The following is a 25,616-nucleotide window of genomic DNA, read 5'->3' on the forward strand; positions in this document are numbered from 1 at the left end:
TTAGTGAGCTTATAAAAGAGGCCACAGGGAGCTCCTTTACCCCCTTCCCTTGTGTGAGGACACATGCTGTCTGTGAACCAGGAAGTCAGGCATCATCAGACACTAAATCTGCTGCCACCTTGATCTTGGACTTCCCAGCCTCCAGAACTATGAGAAATTTCTGTTGTTTATAAGCCGCTCGGTCTATGATGATTGGTTCTAGCAGCTCAAAGAGACTAAGACAGGGGCATCAAAGGGTAAATGGATAGACTGATAATGATAAATTACTCAATAAACACCAAGGAAAAGTTAAATGCAGCCATTATAAACACTAGCTCTAAAAGATGCCTTCAACAAATTAAACTTTGAATAAAAAGTCAAGCTTTATCTCTAAACCTTAAACTTTTACTTGCTTTCATTTCTAAGTAGATATTAATTGCAGTTTATTGTGGGTGGTTTTTTTGCTCTGAGTTAAATTAGGCATTAAAAGAAGCCTTTAGGACACTGGAGTAGCATTTATGATAGCAACAGAGCAATTCCTAAGAGATTTCCCACTTTGTTGTCACCCAACTAAATGACTGATTAATTCTTGGATTTTGACTTTGAATACATGGTCTACACGGTAGACAAGTCATAAACCAGGCAGATTTAGAATTTCAAGTCACCAAGGAATCATTGAATGAGGTATGACTTTACCATTAAACAGAATCTTGAAAGTATGAAACCTTGAAACAGTGATGAACATACTCAGTTTAGTATGGTGGTGGTTTAGTCACTAAGTCATGTCTGACTCTTTCGACCCCGTGGACTGTAGCCTGCCAGGCTCCTCTGTTCATGGGATTCTCCAGGCAAGAATACTGGAGTGAGTTGCCATTTCCTTCTCCAGAAAATCTTCCTGACCCGGGGATGGAACCTGGGTTGCCTGCATTGGCAGGAGGATCTTTACCGCTGAGCCATCAGGAAAATCCATCTTAGTTTATAGTATACCCGACTGTACACATCAGTAATTAAAAAAAAAAAACCTTTAATTTGTTGCTGAGACAATGCTGGGGGAAAAAACGCTTGAGGGCAATGGGAGGTAGGACCTTTAGTAGGAGACCTGAGATCTAAGGTCACTTCTCTAGCTCTATTGAAGAGGAGCAGAGGTGATCTCAACCGCCAGCATCCCTGGTGGACTGAAGCTATGCTGGGGCAGTGATGGAGCAGGTGACAATGTCCTGTCCCTGCTGCTGATCATCTTCACCTGCCCTTCACCCTCAGTCTGGTCTCCCACTGCCCCACCCTGCCTTCAGCCACCCAACCTAGCTGGGGCAATACGTCCACCATACAGCTTCTCTCCAGTGCCATTCCTTGAGCGTGTCATAGCACTTGGAAAAAGTCCAGTTGAATTCTTAGAAAATGCATGTGAGAAACACAGACCTATATTAATTTTACCATGGTGGACAAGATGCGTACTTACTGTCTGGGGAGTGATGCTGTTACATTGCTTGTGTAATCATAAAATGGAAGCTCTGAATGCAGAAGCTGTCTGCATTCATCCTGCCAGCATCTGTGTTTGGCAAGAGAGTTGCATAGGATGCATTGAACTCAGTTTTCTTGGAGCAAAAGAAAATGTTAAAAGCATTAGCTTAGTTAACACAGTCAAAAGTTAACACAGTCAACTTGAGGGAGCACATTTCTATAATTGTAAAGGAAACAAAAGAATACTTTCAAAGTGGGGGAGGAAAAAAGATTTGTTTGATGCTCTTTCTGAGCTGATACCTTTACCACCTAGCCATCGTTTGCATGGAAAAGAAACCAGGAGTCAACTCCATGAAAAGATGGCACAGCTGTGTGGACGTGGATGGAGGTTCCTTTGCCTAATTTTAGAACAGAGCCCATCAAGACATCAAGAATATTTTCTATAAGGCAATCCAGAAACAGATTAAAGAAAAAATTGATAATTTTTTCCAAACTTTATTAGATTTTGCACACAAAGGTGGGTGTCCTTTGACAGATGATTAAATAGCAGGGGACTTTGTTGGCCGGCTCTTGGCAGGCCAAGATACATTCTTGGCTACTAGCATATGGATGGGCTTCCTTTTAGTCAGAGACAAAACAAGAAAAACCAAGGATCTGCCTCCTTTAGCTTACGATCAGCTCAAGGATCTAAATTTATTTGATCACTGTATAAAACAAACATTAAGAGTTAGACCTCCTCTAATGACCATAAGAATGGTCTTTCCTGACATCAGACGTGTGTTTCTTCCACTGTCAGTCAGAGACTAAAAGACCCATAGGTATTGAATGCTTTTCTGTTACTAAAGAATTATTATAATCTGTTTCAGAGGGTTGTCGAATTCTGTTTCACAAGACGTTCTGCAAGAGGTTAAAACATTTTCATTTTGAAATTTTTATGTGTTTTCACATTCAGCATAGCTAAGGAGGAACTTGGAAAATAATGTTAATAATTAGCTCCTCCAATTCATTTTTTGTATTTGAATTTTCTGAAGTTATGCCCCTTAAACAGTTTATCTAAACTAACTAGTAAATATCTGTGGTATTCAGGGCACTGACTTGCACAGCCCTTGGAGCACATGGAACACAGTTCAGAGTTCCTTAAACACTAGTGTACTTTGACATATATTTCAAAGATTCAGATTATTTTTATCATAAGTCTGCATGCTGCTATTTAGACACAATGAAGTACACAGTATACTTAATGTACTGTGATCATTTTACCACTCTTTAGATAATGTTGCACAGCCTAGTGCTCTCCTTGTACAGTTTGAGAAATTCAATTCTGAGACTATGTGCAAGACGGTGATGTGGTCCCTGAGAGAAATTTCTAGGGTTGGTCTTGACTTAACTAAGAAGGTGTAATTTTTCTTTTACTTGTTAGGAGGAATCTAATAACTTGTGTCCCGATTTGTTGCTCGATGTATTTTGTTGTTGTTGTGCAATGTATTTTTGTAATGTTAATGAATTTAAGTAATTAATTGGAAAGCTAGGGGCAAAAACAGACCCTAGGTAGAATGTCCAGACTTTAGTTGTGACAGGACGGCCCAGCATCAGGAGAGCAGGTTGTCTCTCATCTGCAGCTGGGTGTATCACCCACTGTTCCTGTATCGGGGCAACTTTTATAGTGAAAGTGCTGGTCACTTAGTCATGTCTGACTCTTTGTGACCCCATGGACAGTAGTCTGCCAGGCTCCTCTGTCCATGGAATTTTCCAGGTAAGATTACTGAAGAGGGTTGTCATGCCCTCCTCCAGGGGATCTTCCCCACCCAGGGGTGGAACCCATGTCTCTTAGTCTCCTGCATTGGCAGGCGCGTTCTTTAGCGCCATATCAGGGAAAATTTTGCCTATGTTCAAATGAATACAGTTTGGCCCACTGTGCTTTGTTTATGTGAATTTGATCTGATTGCTGAGTATTTACCCCCTGTGAAGAGTACAGCCATGATACACAGTCCCAAAAACCCAGTTATCAATACAAAGATAAAATGAAAAAGGCTGCAAGAAATTAATATGTGAAACACCACTGAAGTTGCAAAAGCATTTAAAGAGAATGAAGTTTATGAAATAACTGTGTAAACAGTGTGTAATTTAAAAAGACAGCAGCTTAACTTAACGATTTTTGAATTTTTGTTAACTGAATAGTTCCTTCAAACTGTTGACCATGGATAGTTCTCCTGAGAATGGTATATGCCTGAGTCTATATCTATGATAACTGGGAAATTCGAGAACAGTTTTGTTTTTTTTTTTAAAGGAAGTCTGGGTATCTGGCATACCAGAGCATGGCATTATGAGCTGAGAACCCATATATATTATTGAATCATTTCCTTGTAGCAGCTCTTGCACATCAATCATAGGAATATGGGCAGCTAAAGGCTCATGAAGAGAGGCCATAGGAGAGCAACAAAGTGATTGAGGGTTTTTTTTTAAATAGGTCTTGTGGGCTGAAATTGGAAAGGCCTTATCTCAGAAAAGAAGCAGAAAAGAACTTATTCACTGTCTTCAAGTATATGAAGGATTATTAAACAGTCCATCTTCAGGATGTACTGAACAGTTTTGTTTTCATCTCTACTGAGGAGAGAATAAAAGGAAATGAATGAAGATTGCAGCTGGAGGAGGCTTGGATTAAATATAAATGCTCTTCATAATAAGCACTCTTAGAAATGGGAACATTTTAGAGTCGCTCACCATGAAAGTCTTTACAATAGGATAAGCATTAACCTATTAAAGATGGCCATCCCTCTAAGAATCATGTCATAGACTTCAAGTATGAGAAAACTATGAGACTTGGGAAAATGGGATGTGAAGGTAGTAGTTCCTCCTGAGATAGACAGATGGACAGACAGATAACAACACACATACTCACACACACACTTTAAAATGCCATTATTTAAAAACTCCCAGAATTAAAGTAAAGCTACATAACTTTGCTTTAGAATATATATGTTTCTCAAATGAACATCATCAATTGTCTTTGGGAGCAGAGTGGGTTATAAAAATGTAATTATGTAAACAATAACCAGGCTTTTTTCATTGTAAAATGTTAAAGATCTTGTTTTGTTTTTTTAAGTTGGGAAGTTAAAAATCAAGGTAAATTTAAGATAGAGCACAAATCTGAGTGTTTATCAGAAGCATGTGCGAAATTTCCTGGTGGTCCAGTGGTTAGGACTCTGTACTCACTGCTAAGGGCCTGGGTTCAATCCCTGGTTGGGGACCTAAGATCCCATAAACCACGCAACCAACAAATGAATTTTTTTTTTTAAAGGGAGAAGAAGCACTTGTACTCTTAGGCTCCAAGATAAATGATGGAAGTGGACAGATAGCGAAAGAAAAATGTTGTCTCTTTATAATTAGCTGGGGAGTACTTTGTTTTGTTTTCCTAAAGATGAACTGCTTATTTGGTGCTTCAGGGAACTTGGGGCTAATGTTGAGTAAAGTAGGGCAGGAACACTGAAAAGCAGATGATAACCCCCCTTTTCAGAGGGCAGCTGTTTTGCTCATACATAAAGAATAATGCACTTCTGGAAAGGAAGAGCATGCTAGTATGTCACTTAAATGTATTATAGAGATTAGAGCATATCAATCCCCCTAATATAATAGAAAGATTAAAATAATATTAAGTGCATGAATAGCAGAAGTTCAAATGTCCAGAGTTGATGTGAACTTTGAGCTCTCTTTTACCTGAAACCAAAAGGGTGATAATAATGTGTGTATGTTAGTCGCTTAGTTGTGTCCTACTCTTTGCGGCCTCATGGACTGTAGTCCGCCAAGTTCCTCTGTCCACGGAATTCTCCAGGCAAGAATACTGGAATGGCTAGCCATTCCATTCTCCAGGAGATCTTCCCAACCCAGGGATCGAATCCATGTCTCCAGCATTGGCAGGCGGATTCTTTCCCATCTGAGCCACCAGGGAAGCCCGATAATACCATCATAATAAGTCTATTGCAAAGGGTGCAATGTGTTAAGCTTGCTGTATTATCTTACTTTTTCTAATAATAGTCCTGTGAGATAGTTTATTGTCCTCATGTTTTCCATGTGAAGGACCTGAAGCACAGAGAAGTTAAGCTATTTGGGAACCCTTACCTGTTAATATTGTCTGCCTTCCCCAGTCCATTTCCTGTCACAAGTGTGCACAGAGAAAAATTTCAAAGTAGAAATAATGCTTTGGAAGGTTGCATTTTTTCTAGTAGAATGGCTTTGCTACATACACATAACTCCAGTGGTAAAGGACAGTCCTGGTACCATCTCCTGGGCTGTTAGGTCAGATTGTTTCTGTTTTTTGGTGTCTTGATTCATGGACCATGATTTGATCAGTGTCTTAAATTTGTATCTAAAAACTGCTTTATAACAGAATTTTAATGCAGCCAACAACTTAATTGTATTATGCAGATAGCTAAATTTCTACCTGTTTTTAGGGAAACACCTGGAACTTCTCACATTGCCATTCAGAAAGCTCGTTCATCTATTTCTGCTGGGTTACATTGGTTAATTTTCTATAATACCTCATTTGTCTAACCTTAAATGTCTCTGAACATATTCAAAATATATTATTCTCTCATCCAGAGGATCCTAAATAAATCCTATAACATTTGTTAGATGATAACACTGAACTGAACTCGATGCAGTCAGGACAAGCAAGCAATTTTTAAAAATCACTTTCCGGCTTCCACCTCTGTTTTACTAAAATATCCCAAGTCTACACCTTGTGTGTTCTACAAGGAGAGGTAATCCAGAGGCCAGACTACAGACAATTTCTGTTATCAGACTTCCAATTAAACTGAGAAAGATGAGTCTTGATGTTGGAGGGTGTTGGAGAAGGAAAATCAAGGTTCTTTTTGGAACACAGAATACAAGGAGTCCGTTGTGTCTCTTGGTTTGATTTAGATGAAAACCTTCAAGACGGGGCTTGTATCTTCTTTCTGTTTGGGGACCTTTGTCTTTGGCTGGCACTTGGTCACCAGCAGCGGTGTGAAGATGGTACCCAAAGTATTCTTTTCTGCTGCTTGGTAGACAGTCTGGGCCATTATTTCCATTTCAGTATTCCATTTTCTCTTGTTGCAGCTCAAGGAGTATGAGGCTCAGCACCGGCAGTCCACTGCCTTGGACCCTGCCGACTGGCCAGACGGTTCTTACCCAACGTTTGATGGCTCATCAAACTGCAATGTAAGTTTACTGTCTCTTTGAGCATCTTAACTGGTTCTACTAAGAAGGGACAGCCTCCACCATTTCAGCCTTTGGGCTTCTTTTTGCAATTACCACCTCCTACCTGGATCTAAAAAAGAGGCGTCTCTTCTGAGGTGTTATTCTTTCCTTTACCTGATAGTCTGCAGTTGGAATAGTGGTGTTCATGTTGGTTGGTTGGTTTGCTTTATTATGGTCAAGTACAACTTAAAATTGACCATTATAAGCATTTTAAGTGTTCAGTTCAGTAGCACTAGGTATGTACACTTTGCTGTACAACCATCTCCTCAACCCACTTCCTGAACTTTTTCATTATCTGACACAGATATTCCATAACCATTAAACAATAACTCTCCATTCTCACCCCACCTTCTCCAAACTCCTGGCAACCACATTTTACTTCCTGTCTCTGTGAATATGACTAGTCTAGGCACTTATAAAGTGCCTATAGAAGTGAACTCATACAATCGTTGTCCTTCTGTGTCTGGTTTCTTTCACTTAGCCCCATGTTTTCTAGACTCATCCCTTTTACAGCTGTACTAGAACTTCATGCCTTTCTATGGATGAACAATATTCCCCTGCATATGGATACCACTTTTGTTTAATTTCTCTGTTTAACTTTTTTAGGAGATGCTGTTCAGTTTTCCACAGCAGCTACATCATTTCACATTCTTGACAGCTGCATGGAAGTTCCAATTTCTCTGCTTCCTCACCAACACTTTTGATCCCCTCCCCTTTTATTTTTTTCATACTAGCCATTCCGAATGGGTATTTAATGGTATCTCATTGTGGTTTAGATTTGATTTCTCTAGTGTCTAAGATTTGATTTCTCTAATGTTTAAGCATCCTTTTTTATGTGCTTGACCATTTTAATATATTCTTTATAGAAGTGTTTATCAAGTTATTTGCCCATTCTTTAATTGTGTTTTTGTTCTGTTGGTTGTTGAGTTGCAAGAGTTCTTTATTTATTCTGGATGTTAATCCCTTATATGGTATATGACTTGTAAATATTCTCTCCCCTTCTATGAGTTGCCTTTTCACTCTTTTTTGTTGGCCATGCCTCGTGGCATGTGGGATCTTAGTTCCCTGACCAGGGATATAACTCACACAGACCACCAGGGGAGTCCCACCTTTTTACTGTCTTGATAATGTCCTTTGAGTTACTAAAGTTTTACATTTTGAAATCTAATTTGCATTTGCTTTTGGTATCATATCCAAGAAATCATTGCCAAATAATTGTGGTGAAGATTTTCTCCTGTATTTTCTTTTAAGAGTTTACAGTTTTAGCTGTTAAGTTTAGGTCTATGACCCATTTTAAGTTGTTGTTTGTATATGATAGAATGTATGCATCCAACTTCATTTTTTTGTGGGTAGATTCCTTGTTTTCCCAGAACCATTTGTTGAAGACTGTCCTTTCTTCATTGAATGGTTTTAGTACCTTTTTTGAAAATTAATTGACCATATATGTAAGGGTTTATTTCTGGGCTCTCTTATTTTATTCATTGGTTCATATGTCTGTCCTTTTTGATTAATGTAGCTTTGTAGAAAGGTTTGAAATTGGGATATGTGAGCCTTCCAACTTGGCTCTTTTCCAGACTGTTTTAGCTATTAAAATCCCTTGAGATTCCATGAGTTTTAGGCTGGATTTTGCTATTTCTGCAAAAAGAACCACGAGATTTTGATAGGGATTGCATTGGATCTGTAGATCAATTTGGGTAGTATTGTCATCTTAACAATATGAAGTCTTCAATCCATGAAACAGGCTATCCTTCCATTTATTTATATCTTATTGGTCCTTCAGCATTGTTTTGTAGTTTTCAGTATTAAAGTCTTGCCTCCTTGGTTAAGTTTATTTTAAGTATTTTATTCTTATTGTTTTTACATATGATAACATTAATTTCCTTTTCAAAATGTTCATTATCAGTATATAAAGATGGAACTGACTTTCATACATTAATTTTGTACTCTGCAACTTTGTGGAATTTCATTATTATCTCCAATAGAGTGTGTGTGTGTGCATGTGTGTAATCTTTAGTGTTTTCTACATGTAAGACCATGTCACCCATGAACAGGGGCAATTTTGTTTCTTCTTTTCCAATTTTCATACCTTTTATTATTCATTTTAAAGTGACCAAAACAGTGCTTCCAAGAGTTCCACCAAGATCATAGGAATTAAAGTTCCAGAGTTTCAAATAGACATTTCATGGTGCGATCATCAAACTTTATGACATGAAAATGAAGAGAGTTCACTTTTTTTCATCTGTTACACAATGATTTTGTTTGTTAGGTCATTTCTTCCTTAAATTCTGGAAGCAACTCTACCTCTATGTTTTCAGTCTCTTGTTTCCTCTTGTTAATGCTCCATACAGCTAGTCATCTTTCCAAAATATACTCCTTTTCTTACATTCCTATATGTCACAAAAGGCTGAGGAGATTCCTAGGTGGCGCAGTGGTAAAGAATCTGCCTGCCAAAGCAGGAGACATGGATTCGATCCCTGGGTCGGGAAGAACCCCTGGAGGAGGAAGTGGCAACCCATTCCAGTATTTTTGCTTGAAAAATTCCATGGACAGAGGAGCCTGGCAGGCTACAGTCCACAGAGTCACAAAAAGTCGGACACAACTGAGTGACTAAGCTGACATGCATGCAGAAAAGGCTGATGGTTTTCCAGTTTTATAAGATAAATTTCAAACTTTTTGGCAGACTCAAGACCCTGTGTGATCTGGCTTTAATCAATTTCTCTGCTCCCATCTTTCATCCTTTGCCCTAACAGCCTCCACTCCATCCACACTGGAGCCTGCATGCATTACTGATCATAACTTGTATTTTCATGCTCTCTGCTTTAATTTGTGCGTTTCCTAAAAGGTCTTCCTCCATATTTTCCAGGTAAAAATCTATGCCTCCTTCAGCGTGACGTTCAACTGCCACCTCCTCTGAAACTTTAGCATTCTCAAGTATATTTTCATAGCTTTCTGTTCTGCACTTTGTTAAATTAGCTCGCAACACAAAACCTAACAGGTGTCCTGGAGTATCTGAATTAATTGTATATCAACCTTCATGGAAATTGTGAGCTCCTTGAGCAAGAAAGGCATGCCTAGCACAGTGTTCAGCTCCTATAGCCTGTTTGAGAAATATTTAGTGCACAACCTTGTATTTTGAGTGGTCATTCTTCTTGGCTGCTTTTAAGAGCATGTTTTATATCTTCCAGCTGCAGACTCAGTCTTTATACTTTCTTTGCATTTAAGTAACAAACGATGGCATATCTATAGTAAATATAACCCTCCCACTGTCTTCTTGTCCCTGGTTTCCTAATCAAGCACCAGATTCCATTGCAGCTAAAACAAACAAACAGACAAACAAAAGGCCCACAGGATTATTCATTTGAAAACACTGCATGGTATGGTGTTGTGTGCAAGGTTCTGAGACTTTACCACTTATAATAATAAATGTATCATATGCTAGCCAGCAGCATGTCCTAGGACTATGAAGTCATCAAAGAAACCATATCTATGGTTTTCAATGTGTCTTTTTGGGTCTCTTATCCCCTAGTTCTAAATTCTAACATAATATAAATGTAAATCATGAATCCAAAGAATCATGAAGAATAAATACAGTAACTTGGGACTCATTGTGATTCAGACCCAACTCATAAGAGGGAGAATAGAAAGCCCCAGTCATCCGTAGTGGGTCCCTTAGTATCCATCTCACTGAATACTGTCTTGATTAATAGCATCTGTGTCAAGGGAGAGGTTATAAGACTATCCATTCAGAGAAACAGGCCAGTAGTAGAACTTCACATAGTTAAATGGCAAGGAGAGAGGCTTGTCTCATTTAGGAAAAAGTTACTATAAAACAAGTTGCTGAGAAAGCATTATATTAAGTATTGGTTTGTTGAGCCCCTTTCAGAGGGTAAATCACAACCATCACCTTGATATCAGCTGTCAGAATGAAATGGATGCTTCTTAAAAGTTGGACATTCTTTCTCTAGTACATTTCTTTGTTCATTTTGGAGATACCTGTGGAGCTTCTGTGGAGCACTTGCTATGTGCCAGGCTTTGTGCTAGATATTCATGTTACAAAGGTGAAGGGGGAGACTCTGCCCCAGTGGTGTTTACCCTGGGATGCAGAAGTTAAAACCCCCTCAGTCCTGCTCACAGAGATTCATGCACACACTTAGTTATCATTTCCTTAGCAAACTGTTTCTTCATAGACGGCTCAAAAATATGCTCAGCCTTTCCCAGTTGGACAGAGGGCCAACGATACCATATGCTCCCTCCACTTCAAGCACAATTTCCCAGAAGCTCTAGAATGAGTTACAGTACTGAGATTTTCCCGGCGTTCCAGTGGTTAAGACTTAAGGCTCCCAATGCAAGAGTCACGCGTTCCATCCCTGGTCGGGGAACTAAGATTCCCCCATGCCCCGTGGCATAGCCAAAAACAAACAAACAAAAAAATAGAATGACTGGCCTTTGTTACTGAAAAATGTTGGCGAATGAAGACAGTCTATTCAGCATTGGGGAGAGTTTTCTGAAGAAGAGCTGTTTACCCCTTTCCGAGATGCCTCTGTGCGAACACCCCACACCCGTGTTCAGTAACACCATTCATTATTGTACCTGACCACCATTGGCACTGAAGTTTGCTTGTACTTGATGGTAATCCTGACATGTGTGACACTTGCCCCTTTCACCCTGACTTTAGTCTGTCCTGTGTTTTCCTGGAGACTCAGCAAGAAACTCCATCCAAAATACTGCTTTTCACTGATGCTCCATTTGCCTGATAGCGAGTAATTAATTTCAGATAATTCCCACTGTGTATTACTCCAGCCGCCTTGGGTTCAAGGCTTTGATTATCTTTTGTGCGGGGGCCAGGGCTTATAGTGAGATGTAAATAGCCCAGTGGCCCTAGTCGGGAATGCCCAGGCCATGAAAGTTTCAGAGATCATAAAGTCTTTGTCACCAGACCTCAATGCCTATATTGATGCCTGTCGTGCTTTAAGATTTCATTTGCGTTGATTCATAGGCACCCCCACCCCCAGAACTGGCAGTCAATAATTGCATGTTGCTTCACAATAAACCCATATGCACATTCTTGGTTTCCAAGAGTATAAAGTACTAAAGATAGTTACCAGGGGAAGTGAAAAATAGCTTTCTCTTTGCCAGAGGGGAATCTGTTCTCTGCTGTTATTCATCAATAACAAACTTCTGTTGTAAGTGTCAGAGTTTTTAAAAAGTGTTTCTGGTTGAGAACTTAGCGGGATCCCTTGTTAAACATCTGAATGTGTATTTTAATATTTTTCATTTTATTTTAATAACTTGTGTTTTCCTTCACCTCCTGCAGGAGGAAGGTTGTAAGAGTTCTCATTTTAAGCTTTCAGCTTTCTGCCTTGAGGTTCAGTTTGCCTTCTGATTAAGAAAATGTTTAAAGGAATTTGTGCTCTCTGTCTTTCTGGGATTTCAAGTTTTTTACTCAAGGCATACATTTTAGTAAATCATAGTGTTTGTTTTTACAAAATTGATGGTAAGAGTTGGTGATCTGTGCCTGAAATTCTTGCAGTGAAATCTCTTTTCAAAAAATTTCAAATTGTCAATTATTTGATTATGATGCTATCCAACTTATTTTAAAAAATGCAACATATACAGAAATATTAAAGTACCAGCAAGGAAAATAAAGCACCAGAGCTCTTAAAGTCCATTGCAAGCATCTATTTTGGTCCTGTTTAGTTGTTTCACTTCATACAAACTGTGTTCCGGAAAAACTTGGAATTATGTTTTTGGATCTGGAGTTCCTTATGAGGATGAAGCAATTCTGGTGAAATGTTTTGTGAAGTGAGTTATTTTGTAAAGCAAGTCATCGTTTCATAATTGATAACTTTTTACATTTGGGGGAATTTAGAGTTGGGAAATATTTGTACAAGGAGAGCTATGTTATCACTGTGGTGCTATAATAATACCTTACATCCATATGTGCATCTCTGAGTAGCCTTTCATTCCATTTCTGAATATAGCTTTGCCAGTAACCTGGGGAGCCATGTGGCTGAACTGTGTCCAAGTTTCGGGTAACAGAGACACAACATCAAGTGGTCATTTCTTCCACTTTTTACAAAACGCTATTTTAAGTATTTCCTTGATTAAGGACTTTCAAGGTCACAACTAAAATATCCCCATAGTGTTGGCCCGATACAAAATTGTTAAATCTTTGGAGGGCTTTCTAAAATTATAAACCATAAACTTGGTTCTCACCCCGAGATGGCTTTTACTGAGGTTTTTCAGAGCCATTTCACCTGCCTCAATGACAGCCATTGTTTTCCAGCCAGAACATTCAGGTCTACATGAAGAGGTAGCTAGCTTTAGTCTAGTCTAGAACTTTCTAAAAGATAATGTGCTGCAAGCCAGGAGAACATTCCACAAAGTTAACTTTTTTAGTGGTTCTTAGGGGCAAAAGCCTTAATTTCTACTGTGGCCAAAGAAAAGGGCCACTTAATACAGAATGCAGTTTAATCACTTAATGCAGAATGCAGTCAGAGAACAGAGGTCATGCTCTTCGGGTGTCTCTCCATGGGCAAAATGATGCTTCTGCTTGTCCAAGAGGCTTGGATAAATCCAAGGTGCTCTTTTTAGAGTCTAAGACTCTGGGTAGAACTAGATTTTTTAAAAGAGGGCTAAATAACAAAATTCTTAAGTATAACTGATAAAATGAAAATGATTCTTATTTTGAATATGTTTCTTTTACTAGGGTGAACTTCTAGACAAAGCCCACAAGTTAAAATTTATCGTAAGTTTTAGTTTTGTTTTTATATTACAAAGGTATCAAAAGAAAATAGAAACTAGTGTTAATAGATACGTTGTTTGGGGAAATCTGACTCCCAAAGAAGATCTTTTTTTAATGACAATACATGATGAGTTTACAGGATTGTCTTCCACCTATAGATAGTACCAGTGTTTTTAAAGAATATGATTTTCATATTTTTGCTAACTTTGAGTAAATATTTATTGAATGCATAAACTGTGAAGATTCAAACAGACCTTAGTTTTAGAGTTGACATTATAGGTCCAGTAAACGTATCTTTATGAAAACGTTTGACCTTCTTTCTACTGTCACTTTGCTCTTAAGTTATGGTGGTTCAGTCGCTAAAGAATCTATCTGCAATGCAGGAGACCCTGGTTCAATCCCTGGGTTGGGAAGATCCCCTGGAGAAGGAAATGGCAACCCGCTCCAGCATTTTTGCCTGGGAAATCCCATGGACAGAGGACCCCGGTGGGCTACAGTCTATGGGGTCACAAGAGTCGGACATGACTTAGTGACTAAACCTACCTACCTACCTTAAGATAATAGATTCCAAGCATAAAAATAACTTAGATTTCTAAATGTTAGTTGTTATTGTTTGCTTTTAATGGTGTTAATATTTTTTCCTTTAGTCTCTTTTCCTAGAAGATTTGTTTTTTCATAACTTAATGTATGGATTTTAGCTTAAAAGGATTCTAATTGGCAGTTAAACTTTGATCTGTGGCTAGAAAATGGTTCTGCTTGTTGTAACTTTAATGCTTACACTTGCTAGGACGATTGGATGTCCACTTTGGATCTGTATTTCTTGAACAGAAGAAGAGCTTCATTCAACTTGTTTGACTTCTGATTTGACCAGGAGAAAGAGGGAAAGTTTGACCTAGTCTTAATTTGCCAGAGGGCTTTTGTACCCTGTAGCTTTGGGACAGCATGTTTATGCCATGCTATGTTACACTGTGCACCCCACTCCCAAATATTAACACTTTTCTAAATCTTTCTAAATAGCTTTTATTGATTCTGGTCTTTTAATGCATACTTGAAGTCTTGAGATGACTATTCAGACTTTTATGGATACCTTCTATAAATTTCCTTTTTATTTGGCTGGGTGGGAAGAAGAAATGGTCCTCAATTTTAACAGAAGTGATTTTGCAACTGAAATGATAGTACAATAGAGACATATTAAAATTCTCCTTAGAAGAGTAGAAGTAATGATTCTTTAGACCTGTAGTTTATGGTGAGACCGGAGACAAAATCAGTCTGTTGAAACGTAACAAAGTCTGTGAGAAACGTGAGCTTGGTTCTCATTGGACGCAAGCTGACCAAGAACCATGGCTTAGACGACTTCTTGTCATTTATTCCACACCACCCTCTATCCCCAGCCTTCTCCCTGGGAGAAGGGCCAAAGTTTGAGGTATGCGTTTGCTGTGAGCCCTTAAGATCATCATCTTTAAACAGAATTAAGCAGGAAGGAGGCTCTGGCCTGGGGAAGGTCAGGCATTTGCCCAGCGTGGGCAGGCGAGGGGGCTGGTTAAACTCACAGACATGAGTCAGACTTTGGGTTCAGATCCGAGCTCTGCCACCTATTAGTTCTGCAAGTTTTTTCATCTCTTTGTGCCTCCAAACCCGAGCCAAGTGTATCTACCCGACACGGGTGTCTCAAGTATTAAATGGCACCAGACAAACAGCCAGTGAATGCCAGCCTCTATTACTTTGTGTGACGATCTTCTGCCTTTCCATTCTCTGGCATTCTTGAAATGCTTGAGTTCCCGTAAAAGTTTATTTTTGTACGTGCCATTAACATGGTAGCAGTGCTTATGCTTTTGCATATTATGGCAGACGACTGGAGTTTTCAGAACAAGCGTAATGTAAATAATGTGTGTTTACTTGGTTATGCCTTTACCCAACATACAATCAGTTTATTTTCTGTTTCAGAAGGCATAAGTGTATGTGGGCTGAGGAGCGGGTCTGGTACGATTTCAGTAACATACGTGACCTTAGGAGTACTGTCTGGGAAAAATGATACTTAATAGTTTTGAAATTATCCACGACTGTATAGTGACAGTGAGATGGGCGATTGAGCCTGTGGTTGTGTGCTCATCGACCTGTTATGTTGGGGCTGATCTTACTGCGGGCCCAGAAATCACTGGAAATTTGGCTCTTGGCACCTGGCAAACTAAGACTTCCTTGGTGGCTCAGTGACAAAGAATCTGGCTACTATTGCATGAAGTGTGGGTTTGATCCTGGGTTGGGAAGATCCCTTGGAAAAGGACATGGCAACCCACTCTAGTATTCTTGCCTGGGAAATCCCATGGACAGAGGAGCCTGGTGGGCTGCAGTCCTTGGGGTCACAGAAGAGTCACACAAGACTGAGTGACTAAATAACTATAACAACCTGGCAAACTAACCAGGAACGTCTCTATCTTCACTGGTTTGTACGGTCACAGGGAGCTGAGGGTGCTGCCTGTAGACCCTCCTCAACACATCAGAGACCACATGAGCAAAAACAAATAGTGACAAAATATCCAGACACAACGTAATTTGAGGATTATGTAACCTATTGTTAGCATTTTAAAAAGTAAGAGTTTGGAGGCACACTCTGGTCTGTTTCTTCTTTTCTAAGATTTTCCTCTCACCCTCAGCTTCATCTTATTTACTTTTTTTTTTTTAATTTAAAATGTTGGCTGCATGGTGCAGCTTATGAGATCTTAGTTCCCTGGCCAGGGAATGAACCTGGGCCCTTGGCAGTGAGAACACAGTCGTAACCACTGGACTGCCAGGGAATTCCTTGTTACTTCTTTTATTAGGTCGAGCCATGTGAACTAGAAATATTGGCTTTTGACCTGTAAAAATGGCAGTTTCATCTGTCCAACCTAATGCAGACAAGACCTACATTTTCCCTGCTAGCTGATTGTATCTAAATATAGATACTTGTGATATAATATGGGTTAAAGATTGGCATTTAGATTCACAATGCCAATTTCTTATTTTGCTTTTGGGATGAACCTCAAGGAGATTGGGGTAAGAGGATTTTCATTACTTGTTTAATGATATTGTTTCATTCTATGTTAATTCCTCATTAAATCTTCTGCTCTGATGCCAAATCTTATGATAATGGGTAGGTTGGTGAGAGACCCAAATGCTATCATGGTTCATGAGTCAGATTCAGACTGAGGGTCACTTCCAGTGTAAGCCCATCACTTGTTCAGAGTTCATTTGAACTATAAGTCACAACAGTTACCCATTATATCAAAGCTCTTAGAATATACTCAGTCACCAAGGGGATTCATTTGGAAAGCAGTATTTTAACACAACCAAATTCTAATTCAAATCCCAATCACAAAATGATTTCTATAGAAATATCCCTTTATTCTCTTCTCTGTCCCTGTTTCTCTTTGTACTACGTTTTCTGTCATACCTTGTTGACTATACTATTACTAGTATAATTCTAATAGCATTGCATAATTAGCTCCTACAAGGACACTTCTTGCCCTGTGCTTTTGACCCAGATGAAAGAATGTAGATGAAAGAATGCCATCTTGAACATTCTTCCACTCATTCATTGTGCAAACATTATTGAATACCTATGACAGGCCAGTCCCTATCCACAAGGGTTTATATTTGAGAAGAAGAGACAAAGAAATGGACAGCATGATTGATGGCTTAATTGGAATATTTATACTGAGTGTGTGATGTGCACACAGAAAGTCCATTAAGCCTCAGTGAAGGGAGTGTGGAAAGCCCAGAAAAGATGGCTGCAACTGAGCACTAGTTCACCAGAAGGAAGAGAACTATGTCAAGCGGAGGGAGCAGCAAGGTCAATGGGCTTAGGTGAATGAGTGAAAGTCGCTCAGTCATGTCCGACTCTTTGAGACCCGGTGGATTGTAGCCTGCCAAGCTCCTGTGTCCATGGAATTCTCTAGGCCACAATACTGGAGTAGGTAGCTGTTCCCTTCTCCAGGGGATTTTCCCAACCCAGGGATTGAACCCAGGTCTCCCACATTGCAGGCAGATTCTTTACCATCTGAGCCACCAGGGAAGCCCAAGAATACTGGAGTGGGTAGCCTATCCCTTCTCCAGCAGATCTTCCCAACCCAGGAATCAAACCAGGGTCTCCTGCATTGCAGAACATGTTTTACCAGTTGAGCTACCAGGGAAACCCTAGGCTTATGTGAATAGGTGGGTAAATCTTCACACTTGGGTCATATCAGAAAATGGATTTAAATAATTTGATTTGATTATTTAGTTGCTAAGTCTGTCCAACTCTTTTGCAACCTTGCAGGTTGTAGCCTGCCAGGCTTGTCTTTCCATGGGATTTCCCAGGCAAGAATATTGGAAACCGTTGCTATTTCCTTCTCCAGGGGACCTTCCCAACCCATGGATCAAACCCTCATCTCCTGCATTGGCATTGTCTCTTTACCACTGAGACACCTTTAAAATAATATAGATTTTTCTCACTATCAATATTTTTACTTCCATGGTATTGATTATATTCTTTGCTCATTCTAATTAATATTTACAAATTCGTCCTGTGATAGGTTGTTTGGTCCTTATGACTGCAATTTTTTAAAATTGAAGTATAGTTAATTTACAACACCATGTTAGTTTTAGGTGTAAAACAAGGTGATTGAGTTTCACACACCCACACTTAGGTATTCTTCTTCAGACTCTTTTCCATTACAGGTTATTATAAGATCTTGAATATAGTTACCTGTGCTATACAGTAGGTCCTTGTGGTTTATCTGTTTTATCCATAGTAGTATTTATATGTCAATCTCAAATTTTTAATTTATTTCCTCACCTCTTCCCCCTTTGGTAACAATAAGTTTGTTTTCTATGTTTATGAGTCTATTTCTGTTTTATAAATAAGTTCATTTGTATTTTTTTTAGATTCTACATATAAGTGATATGATATGATATTTGTCTTTCTTCTGACTTACTTCCCTCCATATGATAATCTCTACATCCATCCGTGTTGCAGCAAATGGCGTTATTTCATTCTTTTTTATGGCTGCATAGTATTCCATTGTGTGTGTGTGTGTGTGTGTGTGTGTGTGTGTGTGCACGTACGTACATACATACGTATATACATACATGCCACATGTTTATTTGTTCCTCTGTCGGTGGACATTTAGGTTGCTTCCATGTATGATTGCAGTTTTAAAATTCATATCATTATGTCTTTCAAGTCTTTGAGGCCTCATTTAATTGAACTCATATTCTTCTTAAACTATTTATATAGAGAAGCAACTGTTGAGGATTTCTTCCTGTTCCTTGAGTTTTGTTTTCTTCTGATAGAGAGATGGGGATCAAAGATAAAATCACTGTGTTGGTCCATGCCTCTTCTGTCTTTTTCCCCTTCTTGTTACAGTTTGAGTAGTTTCATGCATTTCTTTTCATTTTGATCATGCTTGGGTAGTTCAGGTCACATTTTCTATTTGTTCTGATATAATGAGGATCACTTTTTGACCCATTTGCCATGCTGTCAGACGATGCAGTGTTTTCCTTTATTTATTTTGTGATCCATTCATGTTTGTTGCATGCTAAATCATTCAGTCATGTTTGACTCTTTGCGACACTACGGGCTGTAGCCCACCAGGCTTCTCTGTCCCTGGGATTCTCCAGGCAAGAAGATTGGAGTGGATTGACATTTCCTTCTCCAGGGAATCTTCCTGACCCAGGGATCGAATGCTCATCTCCTGTATCTTCTCATTGGCAGGCGGGTTCTTTACCACTAGTGCCACCTGGGAAGCCCCTGTTGTTGCTACAGCCTAATGTAAGAGCCCGCGGAGTGGGGGAAACCAAACTGAGGTGGAATGTGGTCTTCACTGGGATACCTGGGCTCAGACTTCCCTCTACTAAGAGTTTGCTAAACGTGATGCATCACTGTTCATGTTGCTTGCTTAAGGTTGGGGGAATGGGTGTGCCAGAGCCAGCCTGCTTTTAATTCATTCCTCCCATCCCTGGTGAATTTCTAGAGGCTTCATTCCAATCAAGACCAGAACTACCCAAGCTTTACACTTGACTTTGCATCTTTTCACTCATTCTTCTCCTGAAGCCGTTTCTGCTGCTCTTAGATCAGAAGACAGAGAAGACCACTCGCTTTACTTCCTTTTCTGCGTCTTCAGAAATTTGTTTCTTAGCTTGATCATGGAGTTCTGAAGTTTAATATATTAGGTTATATATCTTTGGATGCTCTTGGTGTAGTATTTTTGCCAGGTTTTAGTAATTGTGTTTTTTTAGGGCGCTGTTGCTCATTTTGTTACTTGTTGTGGGAAGGATATTCTGTGATTTAGCTTTCAGCAGTCATCATGACCTGATTGTTTTGCCAGTTAGATGACCACAAACAACCTTTCTAGCTCTAACTGATTCATTTTCTAAGGATTCAGCCAAGATTTCTTCTGTTTGGAAGTAAATTTGCTTATTGTTTATTCAACAAACGTAAGAAGGAGTATGTTAAGGTCATAGATCATGACTCTGGGAGGCACCGTTGGCCCACCTGCCTCCATCTTCAACAGATGCCCATGCTGACTGGTGGCCTAAGTGTGGGTCAGAGGAAAGAACTTGGTGTCTGCACCTTCCCTCCGTTGCCATGCAGGCTCCATCAGTTCTCCCTATTTTTACATCGTCATGTGCCTAGTCAAGGTTGTTTAGCAGCCCTGTCCAAGAAGTCATCATGCCTGATCCATGAATCAGTCTGTCTAAGATGCCATAAAAGCAATGTGACTTTGCAAACACCACCCAATCCCTTGGGAGACTTACCGCTTCTGAGATGAAAACTTCCATCAGCTCCAGAAACTAGAGCCTCAAACGCCTATGTAATTGCCCTAGTTGGCAGTCTTGCTCTGAATCATCCTTTTTCCATGGCACGGGCTGTGTGAGAATCGAAGGCACTTGGGAATGAGTGGGTTTGGTGTTTGGCTTTAGTCTTCAGTGTGCCTGACACCATGGATATGTTTTGGGTAACACTCCCCTACTCTTTACAGAGAAACCTATAGAACTATTGCCTACTTTCTCATAACTTTTTCGTCTCAACTTCCCTATCTTGTACAACCAGCAGGGGTCTCTGCCCTGTGGGCAGGGTGACATTATCTCAAGCAGTCAAGTCTTCCAAAGACTTACAGAATGAAGGGGAAGTCGGTTCCTTTTCCTTCACTTAACATCCCTCTTCCCCCAACTCCTTTCACGAGTTACTGAAATCTCCCTAGACTTGACTGTAAGAGTCCAGAGGTCTTATATTTTCTCCCTCCTTACAGGGAAAGTAGCAACATGATTGGGGGTGATTAAAAGCAATTCAGAGTTTGTGAGTTTAAAGCAAAAGAAGAGAGTTTATTAGGGAACGTAGTATCACTTTGTTGTTCCTTTGGCTTTATAGTTCATTTTTCAATAGTTTCTTTCAATGAATTAAGTGCTGACAAGCCTTGCCTCTAGGGGATGGCAACATTACCTCAAATTCTCACATACTTTTTACAAATATGAGTATCATGTAATTATCTTCTCTTCCTCTGCCTCCTTCTCCCTCGCCTTCAAATCTGGCGACAACTAGTTAATTTTGAAACTGCCAGAGAGATTATTTCAGTGTGACCCTGCACCTCTGGGAGAAGAATGGAATTTCATCCTTTTTTCCATATGCTGACTAAAATCTCTTCATTTCAGAGGACAATGATGTCACCAGCTAATGAGCAAAATATTTCTTGCTAAACAGATGAGTCCTTCCCTTACTCCTTTGTGAAATAAGGGGGGAAAAAAACAAACCCACAATGTGTTTCATATTTTATATAGTTACTCTGACAACTCATAAACACTTTTGAAAGTAATTCTAACTTCTTCAAAGAGTGAAACGAATTTTTCTGTAAATATAAAGAATAGCACATTAACTGGATGGCTGTGACCTTAAGGCCTCCACCATGGCCGGACGATGATGACTGGTAATGCTGATATGAAAGTCCCAGCCAGAGCCAATATACTGCCCCTAAGGTAGGGAGTGACCTCAAATGCATCACTCCTTGGACCAGTGGAGGGAGATCAGGCATGTTGGAGGGATTATGAAATCAAGCTTGGAGAAGAGGAGAGCCGTGAAGCTGTTGTTGATCGGTGTCACATGCTGTTTATAAAGGGAGCAGCATCAGCTGAGCTCTTCTTTGACTGTCCAGATAGGCAGGCATGTGAGGTCAGTGGGAGCCATGTACTCAGGGGACTTTTAGGCTCATACAGAAACTTGGAAATGCCCCCAAAGCCACGGCGAGTGCCTGTCCCCTCACTGAAGCATGTCTCAGTTTCCCCAACCAGAGGTGAGTTCACCCATTTCTGAACCCCGGTATCTCTTGGTTCCTCTTGCCCATTTATCACAGTTGACTTATAGTTATAATATGTCTGAATTTCTCTTGGGGCCTTCCTACCCCCAGACTTCTAGATTATCACCTTTATAAGTCCATGTCAAGTGAGCTTACTCATGTACTTTTGATTCTTTTCCCTTGCTAATGCTTTGAATCAGTACATCCATCCATTGATTTCAGTCAGGGAATATCTGTTTATTTGTAAATGGAAAAGACTATCATAATGTTGACTGTTGGCAGTTGTGTGCAGAAATAGGTATTCTTTTTATACTACTTGTGAGAATTCAAAATAATAAAATGTTTCTTATGAGCAAATTAATATATATCAAAAGACTTAGCGATATGCTCATTCTTTACCCATCAATTCAACAATCTAATCACTTATTCTAAAAAAAGGATGTACGAGACACATTAGAAATTTTATGACACAGTGTTCATCAGAGTATTTTTTATAATGCTGAAAAATTAGAAACATGCAAATATTTCAATGATTGAGGGCATTATTTAAGTCAATTATAGTAGATGTCTATGACTGAATACCATTGAATCATGAATGCATTGTTATATTTTATTTGCTAAATATTTGTTGATGTCGGCAGATGTTCAAAACATATTAATTTTTAAAAACAGGTTATAAAACAGTTTGAGCAGTGTGCGTTGAGAACCCCAGGGTTTCTCCAAAGGAAACCTTGAGAGCAACAATGCCTTTCAAAGAGGGTCACAATTATAAGTGGGCACTTTGTTTCTGTTTACACCTGTGTTCATGTGAGGGAGGCTTTGGGGACCTTGATAGTGACTGTGACTGTAGGGGCTGGAGCAGCTAAAGATCACAAGGTCATCCTTTTTATTTATTTAAAAAAAAGTAACAGAGGTGTATTGTGTGTGTGTGTGTGCACACACACGAAGAAAGAAGCCAAAATGTTACTGATGTTTCTGATTAGGAAAATATAAGCATTTCCTTTTTTCCTGTATCTATATTTTCCAAAATTTCTAATGAAAAAATAGATCATGTGTTAGTAGGGATAAACAATAGATGTTACTGAAATACAGACAGAGAAATGGAAATGACAGTGCTCTTTGTCTTCTTGAACTTTAGTGAAGGGCTAATAATTGTGTGATAACACGCTGAGCTCAGTCCCAAGATACTCTGTTGGGCTGCGGTGCAACCACCCAGCATAAGGAAGATGAGGAAGAAGGCGAGGAAGGCTTTCCAGAGGGGAGGTAGCACATGAACTGAATCTTGAAGGAAGAGTAGGAGCTAGGGAAGTAGATGGGGCAGGCAGAGAACCCCAAAAAAGGAACCCGCAAGTGCAGAGGTGTGCAGGCACATGAGAGATGGGGTGTCTGAGGTGCTGTGAGGAAGTCAGAGGATGAGAATCAGGTGCTGTGAGTGGCTGTTCCCACATAGTATCCACACAGCTGAGCACAGCATATATAGAAGCTGGAGGTGAGCGCTCTGACCATGCAGTCCTCCATTTCACAATATGGCCTTTGAACTTTGCTCTGGGGACCTAAAGAGCATTCCCTTAGACTGGGAGTCAGATGCTCAAATCTGTCCTCTGCAAATTTGCACACCTCTTGTGTGCTGGGTAAGTTCAAGTCCACTACCCAGTGAGCAAGACCAGCAATGCTCTTCCTTCGTGAAGTGGATCCGCCCTGTTTCCATCTTGCCTCCACCAAGAAACTTCCCAAGGGTGGCCTGACTCTGCCTCATTTTTCAAATATCCTGAGATTTCCACCAATACAGAGCAAGGGCTGGGAGCTACGGGGCTGGAGAGTCTCAACTTCTTTAAATTGTGCATGGATTATTTGCCAAAGGCCCACCATGGGCACCCTGCATACGTGGCTTTCCACATGAAGTGTCTCCATAAATATCTGACTCCTCCTGTCGCCGTTAAAAAGGGTGTAGGAGGCCACTGGGAGGACAAGTAGGAGATGGGTCCTATCTTTCACCCACCTCCCAGAACCTGGCTCATCAACACCTGGCTCCCGTGATCTTACACTGTAGAGGCTTTGCAACCTAACAGGCTTCCCTCCCAGTCAAGGTCTCCCTTCATCTTCTTAAGAACCCTAGAAGAGTTGCCACTGCCTATCTTATAAATGAGAGTTCACAAGTGGCTTAAAGGGGACCTCAACCTCTGTCTGTGGGACTCCTGTGTTCTGGCTCAAAGTGCCACTCAGAATCATCTGTGCATCTCAGCAACTTGTTCAGACTCAGCCTCAAACGTTGGCCATCATCACTTGCTTTCATATGTTTTCCTTGCCTTTGCTATCTACATGGGCACCTAAAACAGCAGTTTGTAAGAATTAAAATAGATCTTGTTGAATTCCAATCAGCAATAGAGAGAATGCAGATGTAATAAGCACTTATTACTGAGCTCCAGTGGTCAATTGTACGCAGTTACATACACCATTTGTAAAAACGACAACACTTTAATAACAAATGTTATTAGACCAAATGTACGGGGAGGTACACCAAGCCCCACAGAAGTAGAGGGATTTGCTGGAGGATTTGGAAATTAATCCCAGGCTGTTCTAGCTTCAACGTTGTGGAGTATTTCCCCACCACCTTTGGGGTGTACACATTTTCTTAGTTTTCATAAAGTAACAAAGAAATTCAAGTGAGAGATCTGATAGCCTTAAGGAATTCTAAGCACAATGATGCATGCGGTGTGGTTGTCAGTCTTGGGTGAAGAAAGCCCGGGTAGAGTTAGGGTGGTGCAGGAGCAAAGCCATGAAGCATCCCAATCGTCCTCTGCCATTTACCATCTGGGAGACCAGGTCATGCGTGCAGATCCTTAGCCCAGAGCTTGGGAATTGCAAGCGTTTGATAAATCTAGGTGTTTGAAGGCTGACATTGGGAAAGCGCCTGTTGCCATTTGTGATGCACGTGGGTCTTCTCAGATGGCAGTGGGAAGGGGGCGTATGTGAAACCAGAGAGGGTGTCAGGGAAACGACTTTGTGAAATGAGGAAGAGGCAGCCTAGGGAAGAAAGTTCCATAAATGATGGGAGGAGACACTTTGGGGGGCAGAAAAGTTGGGGGAAAGGGAGTTTCATGAAGAGTACACGTGTGCGTGCTAATTTGCTTCAGTCATGTCCGACTCTTTGTGACCCTATGGACTGTAGCCCGCCAGGCTCCTCTGTCCATGGCATTCTCCAGGCAGGAATACTGGAGTGGGTTACCATACCCTCCTCCAGGGGATCTTCCCGACCCAGGGATCGAACCCGAGTCTCTTACGTCTCCTGCATTGGCTGGCAGGTTCTTTACCACTAGCGCCACCTGGGAAGTCCTCATGCAGAGTGAGAGATGCCCAGAGCACTCAAGGAAGAAGAACAGGAAAGGTGCCCAGGAAAAGGAGCTCTGGTGGTCAGTGGTACCCCCTGGGATCTCTGCTATGTGATGACCCAAAAAGAGTGGAGGGCGGAGGGGCCCTTCACAGTGTAAATAAAGATCTGCACAGTGGGAGAGGCACCTAGGAGTGAGCAGTTCAGACTGCAGCGGGAATACATGACTTACGCAACTGTGAACTTAGCCGTGAAAATACAGACGTGGCCTGCAACCCATGTCTTGGATTCTTCGTAGGGGTTTTCAGTCTTGCCTTTTAAAATGATGTTTTGTTTAAGTAGCAGCGTGTGATGTTGCTCGCTAGACAGCTCTGAGAAAATTAAATGACCATCTTGTGACAGAGTCCCCATGCTCAAATTTTAGAATCCAAGAGAACTCAGCTGCTCCGAAACAACTGATCACTGAAACAGTTTGGTAAGACAGTTTTAGAAGCATCAGTGAAGGAGAAACGTCCTACATTTACTCTAGTGGCTGAAACGGAAAGAATAAAAAGCAGGGTGAGAG

The 25,616-nt window shown here is 40.3% G+C and overlaps 1 protein-coding gene and 1 pseudogene across 2 annotated transcripts in view; both read left to right on the forward strand.

The window, feature by feature from the left end:
- The window catches only part of SASH1 (SAM and SH3 domain containing 1), a 188,996-nt gene that overhangs the window by 120,145 nt on the left and 43,235 nt on the right, over positions 1-25,616 (forward strand). The window contains exons 8-9 of one of the 2 annotated variants that reach the window (XM_081529916.1): positions 6,535-6,636; positions 13,385-13,423. In XM_081529916.1, coding sequence (XP_081386042.1) covers positions 6,535-6,636; positions 13,385-13,423 — 141 coding nt within the window. The remainder of the gene's footprint in view (positions 1-6,534; positions 6,637-13,384; positions 13,424-25,616) is intronic. The other variant, XM_081529917.1, reaches the window with a different exon arrangement.
- Positions 590-2,247, forward strand: LOC145520860 (lanosterol 14-alpha demethylase pseudogene; annotated as a pseudogene).

Source organism: Giraffa tippelskirchi, chromosome 9 (assembly GCF_054371585.1).
Source record: "Giraffa tippelskirchi isolate mGirTip1 chromosome 9, T2T-mGirTip1v1.2.pri, whole genome shotgun sequence".
Taxonomy (NCBI): Eukaryota; Metazoa; Chordata; class Mammalia; order Artiodactyla; family Giraffidae; genus Giraffa; species Giraffa tippelskirchi.